Genomic DNA, 15,434 nt, shown 5'->3' on the forward strand with positions numbered 1-15,434 from the left:
CCTCCTGCCCTCAATCTTTCCCAGCATCAGGGTCTTTTCAAATGAGTCAGCCCTTCACATCAGGTGGCCAAAGTATTGGAGTTTCAGCTTCAGCATCAGTCCTTCCAATGAACACCTGGGACTGATCTCCTTTAGGATGGACTGGTTGGATCTCCTTGCAGTCCAAGGGACTCTCAAGAGTCTTCTCCAACATCACAGTTCAAAAGCATCAATTCTTCGGCGCTCAGCTTTCTTCACAGTCCAACTCTCACATCCATACATGACCACTGGAAAAACCATAGCCTTGACTGCTGCTGCTGCTAAGTCACTTCAGTCGTGTCCGACTGTGTGTGACCCCATAGAAGGCAGCTCACCAGGCTCCCCTGTCCCTGGGATTCTCCAGGCAAGAACACTGGAGTGGGTTGCCATTTCCTTCTCCAGAGCATGAAAGTGAAAACACTAGATGGACCTTAGTTGGCAAAGTAATGTCTCTGCTTTTTAATATGCTATCTAGGTTGGTCATAGCTTTCTTTTCAAGGAGTAAGCGTCTTTTAATTTCATGGCTGCAGTCACCATTTGCAGTGATTTTTGGAGCCCCCCAAAATAAAGTCAGCCGCTGTTTCCACTGTTTCCCCATCTGTTTGCCATAAAGTGATGGGACTGGATGCCATGATTTTAGTTTTCTGAATGTTGAGCTCTAAGTCAACCTTTTCACTCTCCTCTTTCACTTTCATCAAGAGGCTCTTTAGTTCTTCTTCACTTTCTGCCATGAGGGTGGTGTCATCTGCACATCTGAGGTTATTGATATTTCTCCCAGCAATCTTGATTCCAGCTTATGCTTCTTCCAGCCCAGTGTTTCTCATGATGTACTCTGCATGGAAGTTAAATAAGCAGGGTGACAATATACAGCCTTGACGTACTCCTTTTCCTATTTGGAACCAGTCTGTTGTTCCATGTCCACTTCTAACTGTTGCTTCCTGACCTGCATATAGGTTTCCCATCTGTTGAAGAATTTTGCACAGTTTCTTGTGATCCACACAGTCAAAGGCTTTGGCATAGTCAGTAAAGCAGAAATAGATGTTTTTCTGGAATTCTCTTGCTTTTTCCATGATCCAGTGGATGTTGGCAATTTGATCTCTGGTTCCTCTGCCTTTTCTAAAATCAGCTTGAACATCTGGAAGTTCACGATTCTGTTGAAAAATGGAAGAGTGGATAAGGAGGAGTAGTAATAGTCTTTTTGTTGTCACAGCAACCTTTTAGCTGGATTACATTTTAGAAATGTGTGATGCCTCAGAGTGCATAGGCAGGAGCAATCCAAGATAAGAACCCAGATACTGAGCTGTGCAAAAAGGTGCTTGATTCATAACTTAGATCTTCTGAACCATGCTTCCATCCGTTTGATAAAATGTCACAGTGAGGCTTGGATTAGAAGGCCAGAGGTCTGGGATCTTCCTTTTGCTCTCTTTGATCTTGGGCAATTACTATCACATCTTAGTTGCTAAGTTTTCTAGTTTATCAGAGAGTGTACTTTCAGTTCAAGAATGCTAAATCCTATGATTACTGCTGTGTTATTCTAAGGCAAATAAATGCCCACCTCAATACTTAGATTTGGACATTGAAAATTAGAGCTGTAAGTCTTTAGTTTACCTGGTGCAACTCTATTTAAGTACAGTGTGAACTTCCCTGGTGGCTCAGACAGTAAAGAATCTGCCCACAATGTGGGAGACCTGGATTCTATCGCTAGGTTGGGAAGATCCTCTGGAGAAGAGAATGGCAACCCACTCCAGTATTCCTGTCTGGAGAATCACATGAACAGAGGAGCCTGGTGGAGTGCAGTCCATGGGGTCACAAAGAGTCGGACATAACTAAACAACTCTTCTGAACATTTGAAATGTTGAAGATTATGAGAAATAAGACGTGGTGGTACATATAAACTTATTTGACTTTATTGTTAAATGTCTGTATGTATATGTTGCCTTTCTAAATCGTGACCAATCAAACAAAAGGTTGTGGTTTCTGCTTTTAAAAATGAACAGATCAATAGGAATTACATAAAAGACAGATAAATAATAGTCACTTTCTCAGATTAAGATTGGTGAGGGTGCTTGTTAGAAGTTTTGAAATTTTCTAGATTTTTCAGTTTTCCTCGATGGTACTTGTCTACATCTTTTCTACTACCACCTTAGCCCATGCCATCATTGTCTTTTTTGTTTGTTTATCTGTTCCAGTTGCCGCACACAGAATCTTTGATCTTACTTGTGGCATGTGGTATTTAGTTCCCTGACCAGGGATCAAACCCAGGTCCCCTGCATTGGGAGCATGGAGTCTTACCTATCTCTTGCCTGGAGTATGGCACTAGCTTCCTAATTAGTAGTATCCCTCTTCTCACCCCCCAGCTCTGTTTCTTTCCTCAGAACAATCAAAGTAATCTCCATAGCCCTTGTATCTTTTAAAATATAAAATATAAAACTTACACAAAATTAAAAGGTTGTATAATGCAGTTTCACATGCTCATCACCAAGGCTCAGTGAAATTTTGTGATTTTGTGTCATCTGTAACTCTGTCCTCTGTTGTCTAGGTTATTATGAAGCAGATCCTAGACACAGAAAAATCTTCTAAAAGCTTACATCAGAGGTGTTGCCTCGTGGTTCGGTGCCTAAGACTCCCAATGCTGGGGGCCCAGGATCAATCCTTGGTTAGGGAGCTAGATCCCACTTGCTGCAACTAAGACCCGGTGGAGCCAAATAAATATTTAAAAAGCCAGAAAACTTAGAAGAGGAAGCTTTTCTAAATCTCTCCCTTGATGTCTCATTACACTCAAAATCAAAACTCTGCATGGCTCCCAAGGCTTTTTGAGATAATGACCTTTGCTTACTTCTTTAGTGACATCGTTCACCGTTTTCTCTTTCCTACCACACTGCATGGGTTTTAGTTGCCACAGAACGTCTCTACAGGCATTTCCATGTGCCTGGCACATTCTTCCCTTCCTTGGCTTAATTGGCTGCTGCTTTGTGGTATTTTTCTTAATTACACAGCTTTTCACAGATGGTTTTATCCTATGTAAAAATGTTTTCCTAAAATGCTGGCAGTTAGTGCATTTAGGTGAAGGATGTATTAGTCTTTCAAATTTTTACTAGATTTAAAATTATTGCAAGAAAAAATATTGAAGGAAAATCCCTCCTCCTTCTTGACTACTTTGATATCAGTTTCTCTTAAAATTTCTTTTGAGTCTTTCTCGCCTTTCTTCCCTACCTATCCTTTCCTTCCTCCCGTGATTATTTAATTGATTAGAGAGAAAAGGGAAATAGTATTATTTGATGAGAGAGTTGGAGGCATATGTTATTGGAAGCCATTGCTTTAAGTACCTTAGGCTCCCTCGGCAAGAATGCTGTTTGTTAAGTGTATATAAGGAAAGAGTAACCCTTTAAAGATGGCCTGATGTGAGGGTGGCTCACTTCATTTTACCTGGAGGCCTTTCCTCTCCATGAACATCTACCTTCTTTAGGAAGAAATGCTGGATGCTGGTTATCAGACCTCCAGCCATGCTGATGTTTGCAGTAGTAGGTACACTGACTGCTTTTTCATCACTGACTTGATGGACATGAGTTTGAGTAAGCTCCAGGAGTTGGTGATGGTCAGGGAAGCCTGGCATGGTGCAGTCCATGGGGTTGCAAAGAGTTGGACATGACTGAGCGACTGAACTGACTGACTGACTACTTTGTAGCAGAGATGTTTTCACAGTTTTGATTCTGGAATAATCTGAGCCATGTTTGGTGGTGTGTATCTACCTATATTGAATCAGTGGTATGATTTTCAATGAAACCTAAAACGTAAATGGAGCATTAGATACCCCTTGGTTTGTCTGCCTATGTAACAACTATTCTTGGATTTTTTTCCCCATTATGGTAATCACTTAGTGATTTATATTATCTGGCATCTTGCATCTCTAAACTGTAACTTTTCAGATAGTGACTTGAGTTACAGTTCAGAGTCTTGAGCCATTAGTTTTTTTTTTTTTTTTTTTAATCTTTAGAAAACTTTTAGGGCAATTGATTAAATGAACTTTTGAAGATAGGTATATAAAAACATAATAGTTATTTCGAGGATTAAGTGGACTGTGGGACCAGTGTCATTATGTCTAAAACTGTGCTCCCCCACCAGAGTTTATAGAAACTGGCATTAAGTAAAAGCTTTTTGTAAGCTGATACTTAAATCCCTGTATCTGAAATCAATGTCCTTTTATCAGTGGCCTACATAAAATCAACTGTTTTGTGACTCCAAGTATGTCTCTGTTTATAAGCATAGAGGATGTTTAAGTAAAAGACGTCATTGAGAAATGAGAAGAATTGTGTCATTTAGTTATTAAGAGCAGCTGTAAATTTCTACCATTAAAAAAGCAGAATTGTAAATAATAAAACTAGAAATACAGAAGCAGCAGCATTCATAAGGCTTGGTGCTGGAAGGGTGCTTAGAAAAATGTCAGCTATAGAATGTCTTTGGGGAGTGGATCAGTAATATGTTCTGGGATTCTGCCACTTACTGCTGCTTCCATACCTGCATCATCTGGCAGACCCTCCATGAATTCACACATTGCCTGACCTTTTCTTTTGCTTCAGAATCTTTCACCTTCCTGAGGCCTTGTGAAAGAAATGGGTCCATTAAAGGTTATATATCAGCTCTATCATGTGAAAAGGCGGAGAATTAGTTCAATTGGGACAAAATTTGTAGTTTACAGAATGACTTGAATCTGGTTAATAGATAATTCTTAGAAGTTAATAATTCCTAATGTTCCCAAAATTAAGTTATTAAGAAATGTTCTAGGCTTTAAATAAGTGAATTTACAGATTGTCAGAGTGTGTGTTAAGAGAATGATCGTATGTTTAAAAAAATATGATTGATAACTTAAGGCTGTACCAAACTCTAGTCACTTGCCTCATGTGGCTATTTAAATTAATTTTAAAAATCACTAAAATTAAGTTAAGTTCCTTTTATTAGCCACATATCAAGTACTAAATAGGCACATGCAGCTAATGACTGTTTTGGAAAGTGCAGATATTGACAGCATTGTTTAAGAGAATGTGAAGTATGGGAATTGTAATATTTTCAATTTAACTATTATACTGGTTAATTTTTCTGTTGAAATTCTTGTCTGTTTCTTATCAATAGACAAAATATTAAGAGCTACAGGTGTCCATTAGGTGATACAGTTCAGTTCAGTCGCTCAGTTGTGTCTGACTCTTTGCAACTCCGTGAATCGTGGCACGTCAGGCCTCCCTGTCCATCACCATCTCCCGGAGTTCACTCAGACTCACGTCCATCGAGTCAGTGATGCCATCCAGCCATCTCATCCTCGGTCATCCCCTTCTCCTCCTGCCCCCAATCCCTCCCCAACATCAGAGTCTTTTCCAATGAGTCAGGTCTTCGCATGAGGTGGCCAAAGTACTGGAGTTTCAGCTTTAGCATCATCCCTTCCAAAGAAATCCTAGGGTTGATCTCCTTCAGAATGGACTGGTTGGATCTCCTTGCCGTCCAAGGGACTCTCAAGAGTCTTCTCCAACACCACAGTTCAAAAGCATCAATTCTTTGGTGCTCAGCCTTCTTCACAGTCCAACTCTCACATCCATACACGACCACAGGAAAAACCATAGCCTTGACTAGACGGACCTTAGTTGGCAAAGTAATGTCTCTGCTTTTTAATATACTATCTAGGTTGGTCATAATCAGTTATGTTTGCAATAAAAAGTATAAGTAAATTGGATGTTAGATAGACTTATTGTGATGACCATTTTGCAGTAATTTTTAATATCAAGTCTTTATGTTATATACCTGAAACTAAATATAATATTATATGTCAGCTGTATCACCACAAAAAAACAAGTAGATTGTTAGTAAATTATGGGGTTTTATAATTATAAATTTTATAATTATAAATTACAATTTATAAATTTTAATTTTAAATATGCTTGCTCTGTGTGATCCAGTGCAGTAGCACTAGTTGTATGTGACTCCTGAGCACTTGAAATGTGGCTGGTGTGAACTGAGATGTGCTGTAAGGATAAAATGATAATGTTTTGAATACTGAGTATCCCCCAAAAGTGTACAGTGAACGAAGACAGTCAAAAGTTACAAACTTAACAGTTACAAAGTAAGTATGTTATGGGAAGGTAATATACAGCATAGTGACTGCCGTTAATAATGCTGTACTGCATATTTGAAAGTTGCTGAGCAAGTAGAAACCACAGTCACAGAAAACCAACCAATCTGATCACGTGGACCACAGACTTGTCTAACTTAATGAAACTGTGAGCTTTGCTGTGTAGGGCCACCCAAGATGGACAGATCGTGGTGGAGTGTTCTGACAAAAAGTGGTCTGCTGGAGACGAGAATGGCAAATCACTTCAGTATTCTTGCCTGGAGAACCCCATGAAAGTATGAAAAGGCAAAAAGATAGGACACTGAACGGAGAACTCCCCAGGTTGGCAGGTGCCCAACATGCTACTGGAGATCAGTGGAGAAATAACTGCAGAAAGAATGAAGAGACAGACCCAAAGGAAAAACAACACCCAGCTGTGGATGTGAGTGGTAACGGAAGTAAAGTCCAATGCTGTAAAGAGCAATATTGCATTGGAACCTGGAATTAGGTCCATGAATCAAGGTAAACTGGAAGTGGTCAAACAGGAGATGGCAAGAGTGAACATCGACATTTTAGGAATCAATGAACTAAAATGGACCAGAATGGCAGCATTTAATTCAGATGACCGTTTTCTACTACTGTGGGCAAGATTCCTTTAGAAGAAATGGAGTAGCCATCATAGTCAACAAAAGAGTCTGAAATGCAGTACTTGGGTGCAATCTCAAAAACAACAGAATGATCTCTCTTCGTTTCCAAGCAAACCATTCAGTATCATAGTAATCCAGGTTATGCCCAACCAATAATGCTGAAGAAGCTGAAGTTGAATGGTTCTATGAAGACCTACAAGACCTTCTAGAATTAACACCCCCAAAAGATATCCTTTTCATTATAGGGAGTTGAAATGCAAAAGTACGAAGTCAAGAAATACCTGGAGTAACAGGCAAATTTGGCCTTGGAATATAGAATGAAGCAGATCAAAGGTTAACAGAGTTTTGCCAAGAGAACACATTGGTTACAGCAAACAGTTCTCTTCCAACAACACAAGAGAAGACTCTACACATGGATATCATCAGATGGTCAATACCAAAATCAGACTGATTATATTCTTTGCATCCAAAGATGGAGAAACTCTATGCAGTCAGCAAAAACAAAACAAGGAGCTGACTGTGGCTCAGATCATGAGCTCCTTATTGCCAAGTGAAAGTGAAGTCGCTCAGTCGTGTCCAACTCTTTGCGACCCCATGGACTGTAGCCTACCAGGCTCCTCTGTCCATGGGATTTTCCAGGCAATAGTACTGGAGTGGATTGCCATTTCCTTCTCCAGGGGATCTTCCCAACCCAGGTATTGAACCCAGGTCTCCCACATTGTAGACAGATGCTTTACCATCTGAGCCACCAGGGAAGTTCTTATTGTCAAATTCAGACTTAAATTGAAGAAAGTAAGGAAAGCCACTAGACCATTCAGGTGTGACCTAAATCTAATTCCTTACAATTATACAGTGGAAGTGACAAATAGATTAAGGGATTAGATTTGATAGACAGAGTGCCTGAAGAACTATGGATGGAGGTTCGTGACATTGTACAGAAGACAGGGATCAAGACCATCCCCAAGAAAAAGAAATGCCAGAAGGCAAAATGGTTGTCTGAGGAGGCCTTACAAATAGCTATGAAAAGAAGAGAAGTGAAAGGCAAAGGAAAAGAGAAATGATATACCCATTTGAATGCAGAATTCCAAAGGATAGCAAGGAGAGATAATAAAGCCTTCCTCAGTGATCAGTGCAAAGAAATAGAGGAAACAATAGAATGGGAAAGATTAGAGATCTCTTCAAGAAAATTAGAGATACCAAAATTATGCCTATCTTTGCATATTTTCATGCAAAGGTGGGGACAATAAAGGACAGAAATGGTATGGACCTAACAGAAGCAGAAGATATTTAGAAGTGGCAAGAATACACAGGAGAACTGTACAAAAAGATCTTCATGACCAAGATAACCATGATGGTATGATCACTCACCTAGAGCCAGACATCCTGGAATGTGAAGTCAAGTGGGCCTTTAGGAAGCGTCACTACGAACAAAGCTAGTGGAGGTGATGGAATTCCAGTTGAGCTATTTCAAATCCTAAAAGATGGTGCTGTTAAAGTGCTGCATTCAGTATGCCAGCAAATTTGGAAAACTCAGCAGTGGCCGCAGGACTGGAAAAGGTCAGTTTTATGCTAATCCCAAAGAAATGCAATGCCAAAGAATGCTCACACTACCGTACAATTGCACTCATCTCACCTGCTAGCAAAGTGATGCTCAAAATTCTCCAAGCCAGGCTTCAGAAGTACGTGAACCATGAACTTCCAGATGTCCAAGCTAGATATAGAAAAGGCAGTGGAACCAGAGGTCAAATTGCCAACATCTGTTGGATCATCAAAAAAGCATGAGAGTTTCAGAAAAATAATCTATTTCTTCTATATTGACTATGCCAAGATCATGGCATCTTGTCCCATCACTTCATGGTAAATAGATGGGGAAACAATGGAAACAGTGACAGACTTTATTTTGGGGGGCTCCAGAATCATTGCACATGGTGACTGCAGCCATGAAATTAAAAGATGCTTGCTCCTTGGAAGAAAAGTTATGACCAACCTAGACAGCATATTAAAAAGCAGAGACAATACTTTGCCAACAAAGGTCTGTCTAGTCAAAGCTATGTTTTGCTGGTAGTCATGTATGGATGTGAGATTTGGACTATAAAGAAAGCTAAGCGCTGAAGAATTGATGCTTTTGAACTGTGGTGTTGGGAAGATTCTTGAGAATCCCTTGGACTGCAACGAGATCCAACCAGTCCATCCTAAAGGAGATCTGTCCTGAATATTCATTGGAAGGAATGATGCTGAAGCTGAAACTCCAGTACTTTGGCCACCTGATGTGAGGAACTGACTCATTTGAAAAGACCCTGATGCTGGGAAAGATTGAAGGTAGGAGGAGAAAGGGACAGCACAGGATGACATGTTTGCATGGCATCACCGACTCAATGGACATGAGTCTGAGTAAGCTCCGGGAGTTGGTGATGGACAGGGAGGCCTGGCGTGCTGCAGTCCCTGTAGTCACATAGATTCGGACAGGACTGAGCGACTGAACTGAACTGAACTGAAGCAAGTAGATCTTAAAAGTTCTCATAAGGGCTTCTGTGATGATCCTGTAGTTAAGAATCCTCCTGCCAATGCAGGAGACACAGGTTTGACCCCTGATCTGAGAAGTATCCATATGCCACGAGGCAGCTAAGCCCATGTACCACAACTCCTGAAGCCCTTAAGCTCTGGAGCTGGTGCTCTGTTACAAGAGAAGCCACTGCAGTGAGAATCCCATGCACTGCAACTAGAGAAAGTCCACATGCAGCGATGAAGACCCAGCTCAGCCAATAAATAAAGAATTTTTTAAAGTTCTCATATAACAAAAAAAATTGTAACTGTGTATGGTGTTGAGTGTTAACTAGACTTAACCGTGGTGATCATTTTGCAGTGTAACAAATATTAAATCATTACGTTGTACGTCTGAAAGTAATATTATATCATAAGTCAGTTATACTCAATTAAAAAATAAGTTGGTAAAATGTCAAGTAAAAATGTAAAAATATGAAATTTTAAATGACAATAGTATGTTGAAATAACGAGTTATATAGTGTTAAATTTTATAATTTAACATAAAATATTAAAATTAATTTTGACCTATTTTATGAATAAACTACTGGAAATTCTGAAATTTTGTGACTCATTTTGTATTTCTATTGGATAATGCTGTGAAAGAGCCAATGCTTTAATAAGGAAGGCAAGTAATAAACAACCTACTTTATATGCCTATATCAAGAATGAATATATTTGCAAAGTGAGATGAAATAATATTTATTTATATATTTGTTTTTGTCCTTTTGTAGTTTTAAAAATAAGATTTATTTTGACTTCTTTACAAATTAAAAAAATTATGGGTACCAATTGTATTAAAAATTTTTTTGTGATTTCATTTGTCTGTGATATGCAAGATACGTATAGAACATGAGTGCAGAGCTTTTATTCAACTGATAAATGAGTGATGAAGATAATACGAATACCATAGGCTTTCCAAGGACAAAAATGTTGCCCGAATCATTGTAAACGTATCGCAGAGACTTTGGGAACTTTTATTGACCAGACAGTAAAAGATAAATATGATGCAAGTGGGAGAAAACAGTAAAGTGGAGTGCTTGAATAAAGTCAGGACGGGTTGTGTACTGAGTAAGCTTAGTGGTACTGAACAGGCCAGAATGATCTGAATCAAGGATTTCAGTGCGGAAGTAAGAGAGGATTGGAGAATTAGGTTGAAACTGAATATTGGGACTCTGAAGCCTCGGTGAGAAATCTAAATGAGTTTATTAGGGGCTATCAGAGATATTTATGAACTGAGAAGTGGCATGAAAGCAGTACTTTCTCTTTTTTTCTGTAGATTGGTTTGGATACAGGCGAGTATCCATACCTGTTTTTCTGAAGTGAGAAGGTGCAATATCCTGGAGAAATTGGGGGAAATACGGAGCAGGTTTGAGATGTAGAAAGGTACCACTGTGTTTGGGTAAAAGGAAAACGGAGAAATTGAAACTGACCTTGGATCCCCAAATATCATGACAGAAATGAAAATAAAGGTATTTTAGCTTTGTATGATGTTTTGTGTTTCTAAAACTTTAAGATGGCCAGTTCAACCCTTTATTACCAAGGAGGAATTTGAGAGTCATTGTTTAAAGAACTTGGCCAGGGTCATGGTCTCATCTTAAGTAGTGGAGCCAGGTCTTTTTCTTCCTGATCTATTGTCATTGGCATGTACTCAGTTGCCTAAGTCAGTGCTTCAGTTTTTCTGGACTCTTGCGCTTTGTGCAGTCAATCCCTAAGTTTTGTTATTTCTTTCCTAAATATATCTCAAATCTCCACCACTTCTCTTGGCACTACTTCTGCCTTAGTTCAGGTTTCTTCCATCTTTCTGGATTGATATTTTCCTGAATTTATATTTAGTCTCTACCCTGCATACCACCTCCTAAAAGAAATAAGCAAATAAAAGCAATCTATTTTCCTGCAGTTCAGTTTTTGAGAGCTTTCTAAATTATAGAGCATTCTGTTGTATTTGAATAAAATGTAAACTTTATAGCCTGGCCTTATAAGGTTCTACATGATCATGCCCTTTACGTGGGTGCTTCCAGTTCCATGCTCACTTTGTTTTTCAGCCTTTTATGTCTTGTTACTTCGGTAAGCAATGTCCTTGCCCCCTTTTCTCCACTATACCCTCAATCCCATACATTCTGGTCTTAAACGTGTTGTTGCTCAGTCGTGTCCGACTCTTTGTGACCCCATGGACTGTAGCCGACCAGGCTCCTCCGTCCATGGGATTTTCCAGACAAGAGTACTGGAGTGGGGTGCCATTGCCTTCTCCAGGGGATCCTTGGCTTAGTTTAATTGTCAGTTTACTTGTCTCTAGTCATCCCTCCATGCTTCTTCCCCGTTTTTATACTTCAGAGTCATTTCAAGTTAGAAGTGACTTTAGTGGAGAATAAAGAGTCTGAAAGAATAACTGAAAAAAAAAATTAGTCACCTTCCAACCTGTACTTCAGAGCCCTTGTATACTGCAAGGTGTTACGTGTTTCACAGAAAAAGATTCCATGATCAAATATATTAGAGAATGCTGCAGACTATATCCAAGATAGGAATATAGGACTGTGTATGTAAGACTATAATCAGTAAAAGCTTCAGGAAGTTCTATAGTAAAAATAAGTATATATTTTTTGATACAGCATTTTCCTAATATATTTGATTATGGAAACTTTTTAGATAGAATAAATGTAATTTCTCCTAGGTTACTAGCAGTATTTGGAAAATGCTAAATGTATGTGTCTTTTATTTCCCTCAGGTCTAATTAATACATCTATACCACATAATCAGGATCATGCCCAGAGGATATTTGGAGGAACTCTGGTTGTTTACATAGTTGAAAGAGAAAACTTTAGGGAAGATACAGCTATCTTCAAATATTTGAAGGTTCCATTAAAAGAGGAGATGAAAATATTTTCTTTGAAACTAGAGAATAAGAGCAAGAACCAGAGGGAGGAAGATGTAGGTAGGCAGAGGTTTTACTTTGTATAAGGTTAACTTTCTAATAATTAGAATTTTCTAAGGTTAAATAAATGTTCTGTCCCTAAAGCTTGTCAAGCAAAGATTTATAGGGATGCTCTAGAGGAGTTTAGCACATTAGGTAAGGAATAGATCAGAAGGGTAGTTTTCTGCAATAGTTTGAAAACCATTAGGCTCTATTTCTGAGATATCTATGAATCGGAATTTATATTCATTGATCCTTTTCTAATTCTGTGAATCCATGTCTTAGGTTTGCAGTCTCAGTCAAGAAACCAAATATGAGAAACATATAGTAGAAATTTTAATTGTATGGTTAATTGCTTTTACTTGATTTTTTAAAATAGACTTTATTTTTTAGAGCAGTTTTAGAGTCACACAAAGAAATTGAGCACAAAGTATAGAGAGTTCATATATACGCTCTTCCCCTAGGAATATATTAATACAACCTCTCACTGTCCACATTCCACAGTATCTTGGTACATTTGGTAAAATGAATGAACCCTATGTTGATACATTATCACCCAAATGTCTACATTTAGAGTTCACCACCCCCCCCCTTTTTTTTCCCTATTTTTTTTGGGCTGTGTGCAGCATGTGGGATCTTAGTTCCCTAACCAGGGATCAAGCTGCAGTAGAAGCGTGGTGCCTTAGACCACCAGGGAATTCTAGAGTTCACTCTCAGTTGTTGATGTTTTGAAAGAAAATGTGTATATCCTTGCCCATCTTTAACAAAGTGGTTTTTAGTTGTTTCTTATCCTGGTTTAGTCTTTTCTGATTCAGAGGTCTAAAAGATAACTAGATCAACATCTATTTTGAAAAAGTAGTCATCTTTTGAGAAAGTTCTTTTTTCCAATAATCTCATTAAGAAATGTTTTATTTTGCTGATTAATGGTGTTTTTCCTTCCTTTTAAGTACCTAAAGAACTGGTGGAGCTCCATTTGAAGTTGATGAGGAAGATTGGCAAATCAGTTACAGCAGACAGATGGGAAAAATACTTGATCAAGGTAAATATTTATAAATCACCTTCTCTGAAATATTATTCTATCTAGCATAAATTGATATTATATTTCATAATGTGCTCTTTTAAAATGTTCTTAAAGTTGCAAAGTATGAACCAGAAATCCATATGACTACTTTTGCAGCAACTATGCACTGGTCTAGAGTCCTGAAGATTTTAGAGGTGATACATATCTTTTGTGCCAAACACTGTGCTCAGGACTCTTCATGTTTTCTCTCAGTTGATCCTTAAAATCATCCTAATCAACTTAATTAAAGTATGGACAGGGCCCAATAAAGTTGTCATTTTTCTTTGAGATCACATAGTATATATAGACAGAGCCAAAATTTGTCTTTTACCTAAAAGTTAAAATGTCTTTTACTTAAAAGGTAATACTGACTCAAAAACTCTTGAGTCAGTATGAAAGACTAAGTTATCATTAGACCAAACCTATTGTAAATGAGAATAGTCTGGGTAATCAGAAAACAGTTGCTTTGGGATAAACCCTATTAATGGCAAGGCCATTCAGGAAAAATTGTCTGGAATTGCATCCAAACTTTGAGATCCACACAATTTTTTTTGTGTTGGAGGAGTTGGTATGGTATTTGAACTCTTAACATATTAGAATATTAAGATTATATTTTTAGGTGATTGAAAAATTGGAATTTTCTTGTCTAGACAAAAAAATTTGTTTTTGTATATATCTTGTATACAAAACACGAAGCTTTGCGTACATGTGTTGTCGTGTCTGCTTTTGCAGGGGGTAGTGTATGTATATGGTTGTAGAGTGCTGTGAAAAGAAGAACCGTCAAGAGACAAGAGTTGTTTTTTCTTATTATGAAAATCACACTTGCTGTTCCTGGTATCTTTGCTGCATATTGTTTTATGTCACTTAATTTGGACATCACTTCAAATTAAGTGACATAAAACAATAATCATTTTAGTCACCTCAGTGACACTGTGGATTGGGAATCTGAGGTCACTTTCACTATACTTTGTTGGCTGAAGCAGTCACAGTTCTCCCAGGTTTAGGGAGAGGAAGACTAGACCCTCAACTCTCAGTGAGTGGTAGGAGTGTCTTAACTTTTGAAAAGCCCACTCTGAGATGAATCAGTATCTTTTGAACAAGTTTGAAACCCTGAAAAGTTGGCTTAGCATTTCAAAAATTTGGTGCTATGGGATTTTCTGAAAGCCTTGATTAACTAATATTTAATTATATCTCTGTACTATATTAAGCTGTGAATAATAAAGGAGCGGATTTTTAACTATTTAAAGTCTTAAAAAATGCCAGTGGTTGAAGGGAGGTACCAGTGATGTTGCTGTTTTACCTTTAACAAAGTATTCATTAAGGATTAAGAATCTAGATCTGGACCTTAAAAAGAGGTGCTGGAATTTCAGTACAGTAATCTTTTAAAAAGTAATTTTATTTATTGTTTATGCTAGGTCTTTGTTGGGCTTTCCTTGTGGCTCAGCTGGTAGAGAATCTGCCTGCAGTGCAGGAGACCTGAGTTCTATCCCTGGGTTGGTAAGATCCCCTGGAGAAGGGAAAGGCTACCCACTCCAGTATTCTGGCCTGGAGAATTCCACGGACTGTGTGGTCCACGGGGTTGCAAAGAGTTGGACACAACTGAGCAACTTTCACTTTTACTTCATTGGTCTTCGTTGCTGCTCAGGCTTTTCTCTAGTATAACAAGTGGGGCCTTCTCTCTCATCGCAGTGGCTTCTCTTGTTGCTGAGCACAGGTTCTGGGACCCACCGGCTTCAGCGGTTGGGGCACGTCTCAGTAGTTGCAGTTTCTGGGCTCTGGAGCACAGGCTCAGAGGTGTGGCTCATGAACTTAGTTGCTCCATGATATGTGGGATCTTCCTGGACCAGGGATTAAACCTGTGTCTCCTGCTTTGGCAGGTGAATTCTTTACCACTGAGCCACCAAGGAAGCCCGGGATAGTCATTTTTTTGTTTTTTATTTTTTTTAATTAATTTGTTTATTATAATTGGAGGCTAATTATAATATTTTGGTGGTTTTTGCTATACATTGACATGAATCAGCCATGGGTATACATGGGTCCCCCCCATCCAGAACCCCCCTCCCACCACCCTCCCCATCCCATCCCTCTGGGTTGTTCCACTGCACTGGTTTTGAGTGCCCTGTTCCATGCATTGAACTTGGACTGGTCATCTATTTCACATGT

The 15,434-nt window shown here is 38.7% G+C and overlaps 1 protein-coding gene across 1 annotated transcript in view; it reads left to right on the top strand.

Annotated features, from left to right (window-relative positions):
* The window catches only part of RSF1 (remodeling and spacing factor 1), a 154,065-nt gene that overhangs the window by 39,686 nt on the left and 98,945 nt on the right, over positions 1 to 15,434 (top strand). Inside the window, exon 2 of the mRNA XM_018042953.1 lies at positions 13,159 to 13,250. Coding sequence (XP_017898442.1) covers positions 13,159 to 13,250 — 92 coding nt within the window. The remainder of the gene's footprint in view (positions 1 to 13,158; positions 13,251 to 15,434) is intronic.

This window comes from Capra hircus, chromosome 29, assembly GCF_001704415.2.
Source record: "Capra hircus breed San Clemente chromosome 29, ASM170441v1, whole genome shotgun sequence".
In the NCBI taxonomy this organism is placed as follows: domain Eukaryota; kingdom Metazoa; phylum Chordata; class Mammalia; order Artiodactyla; family Bovidae; genus Capra; species Capra hircus.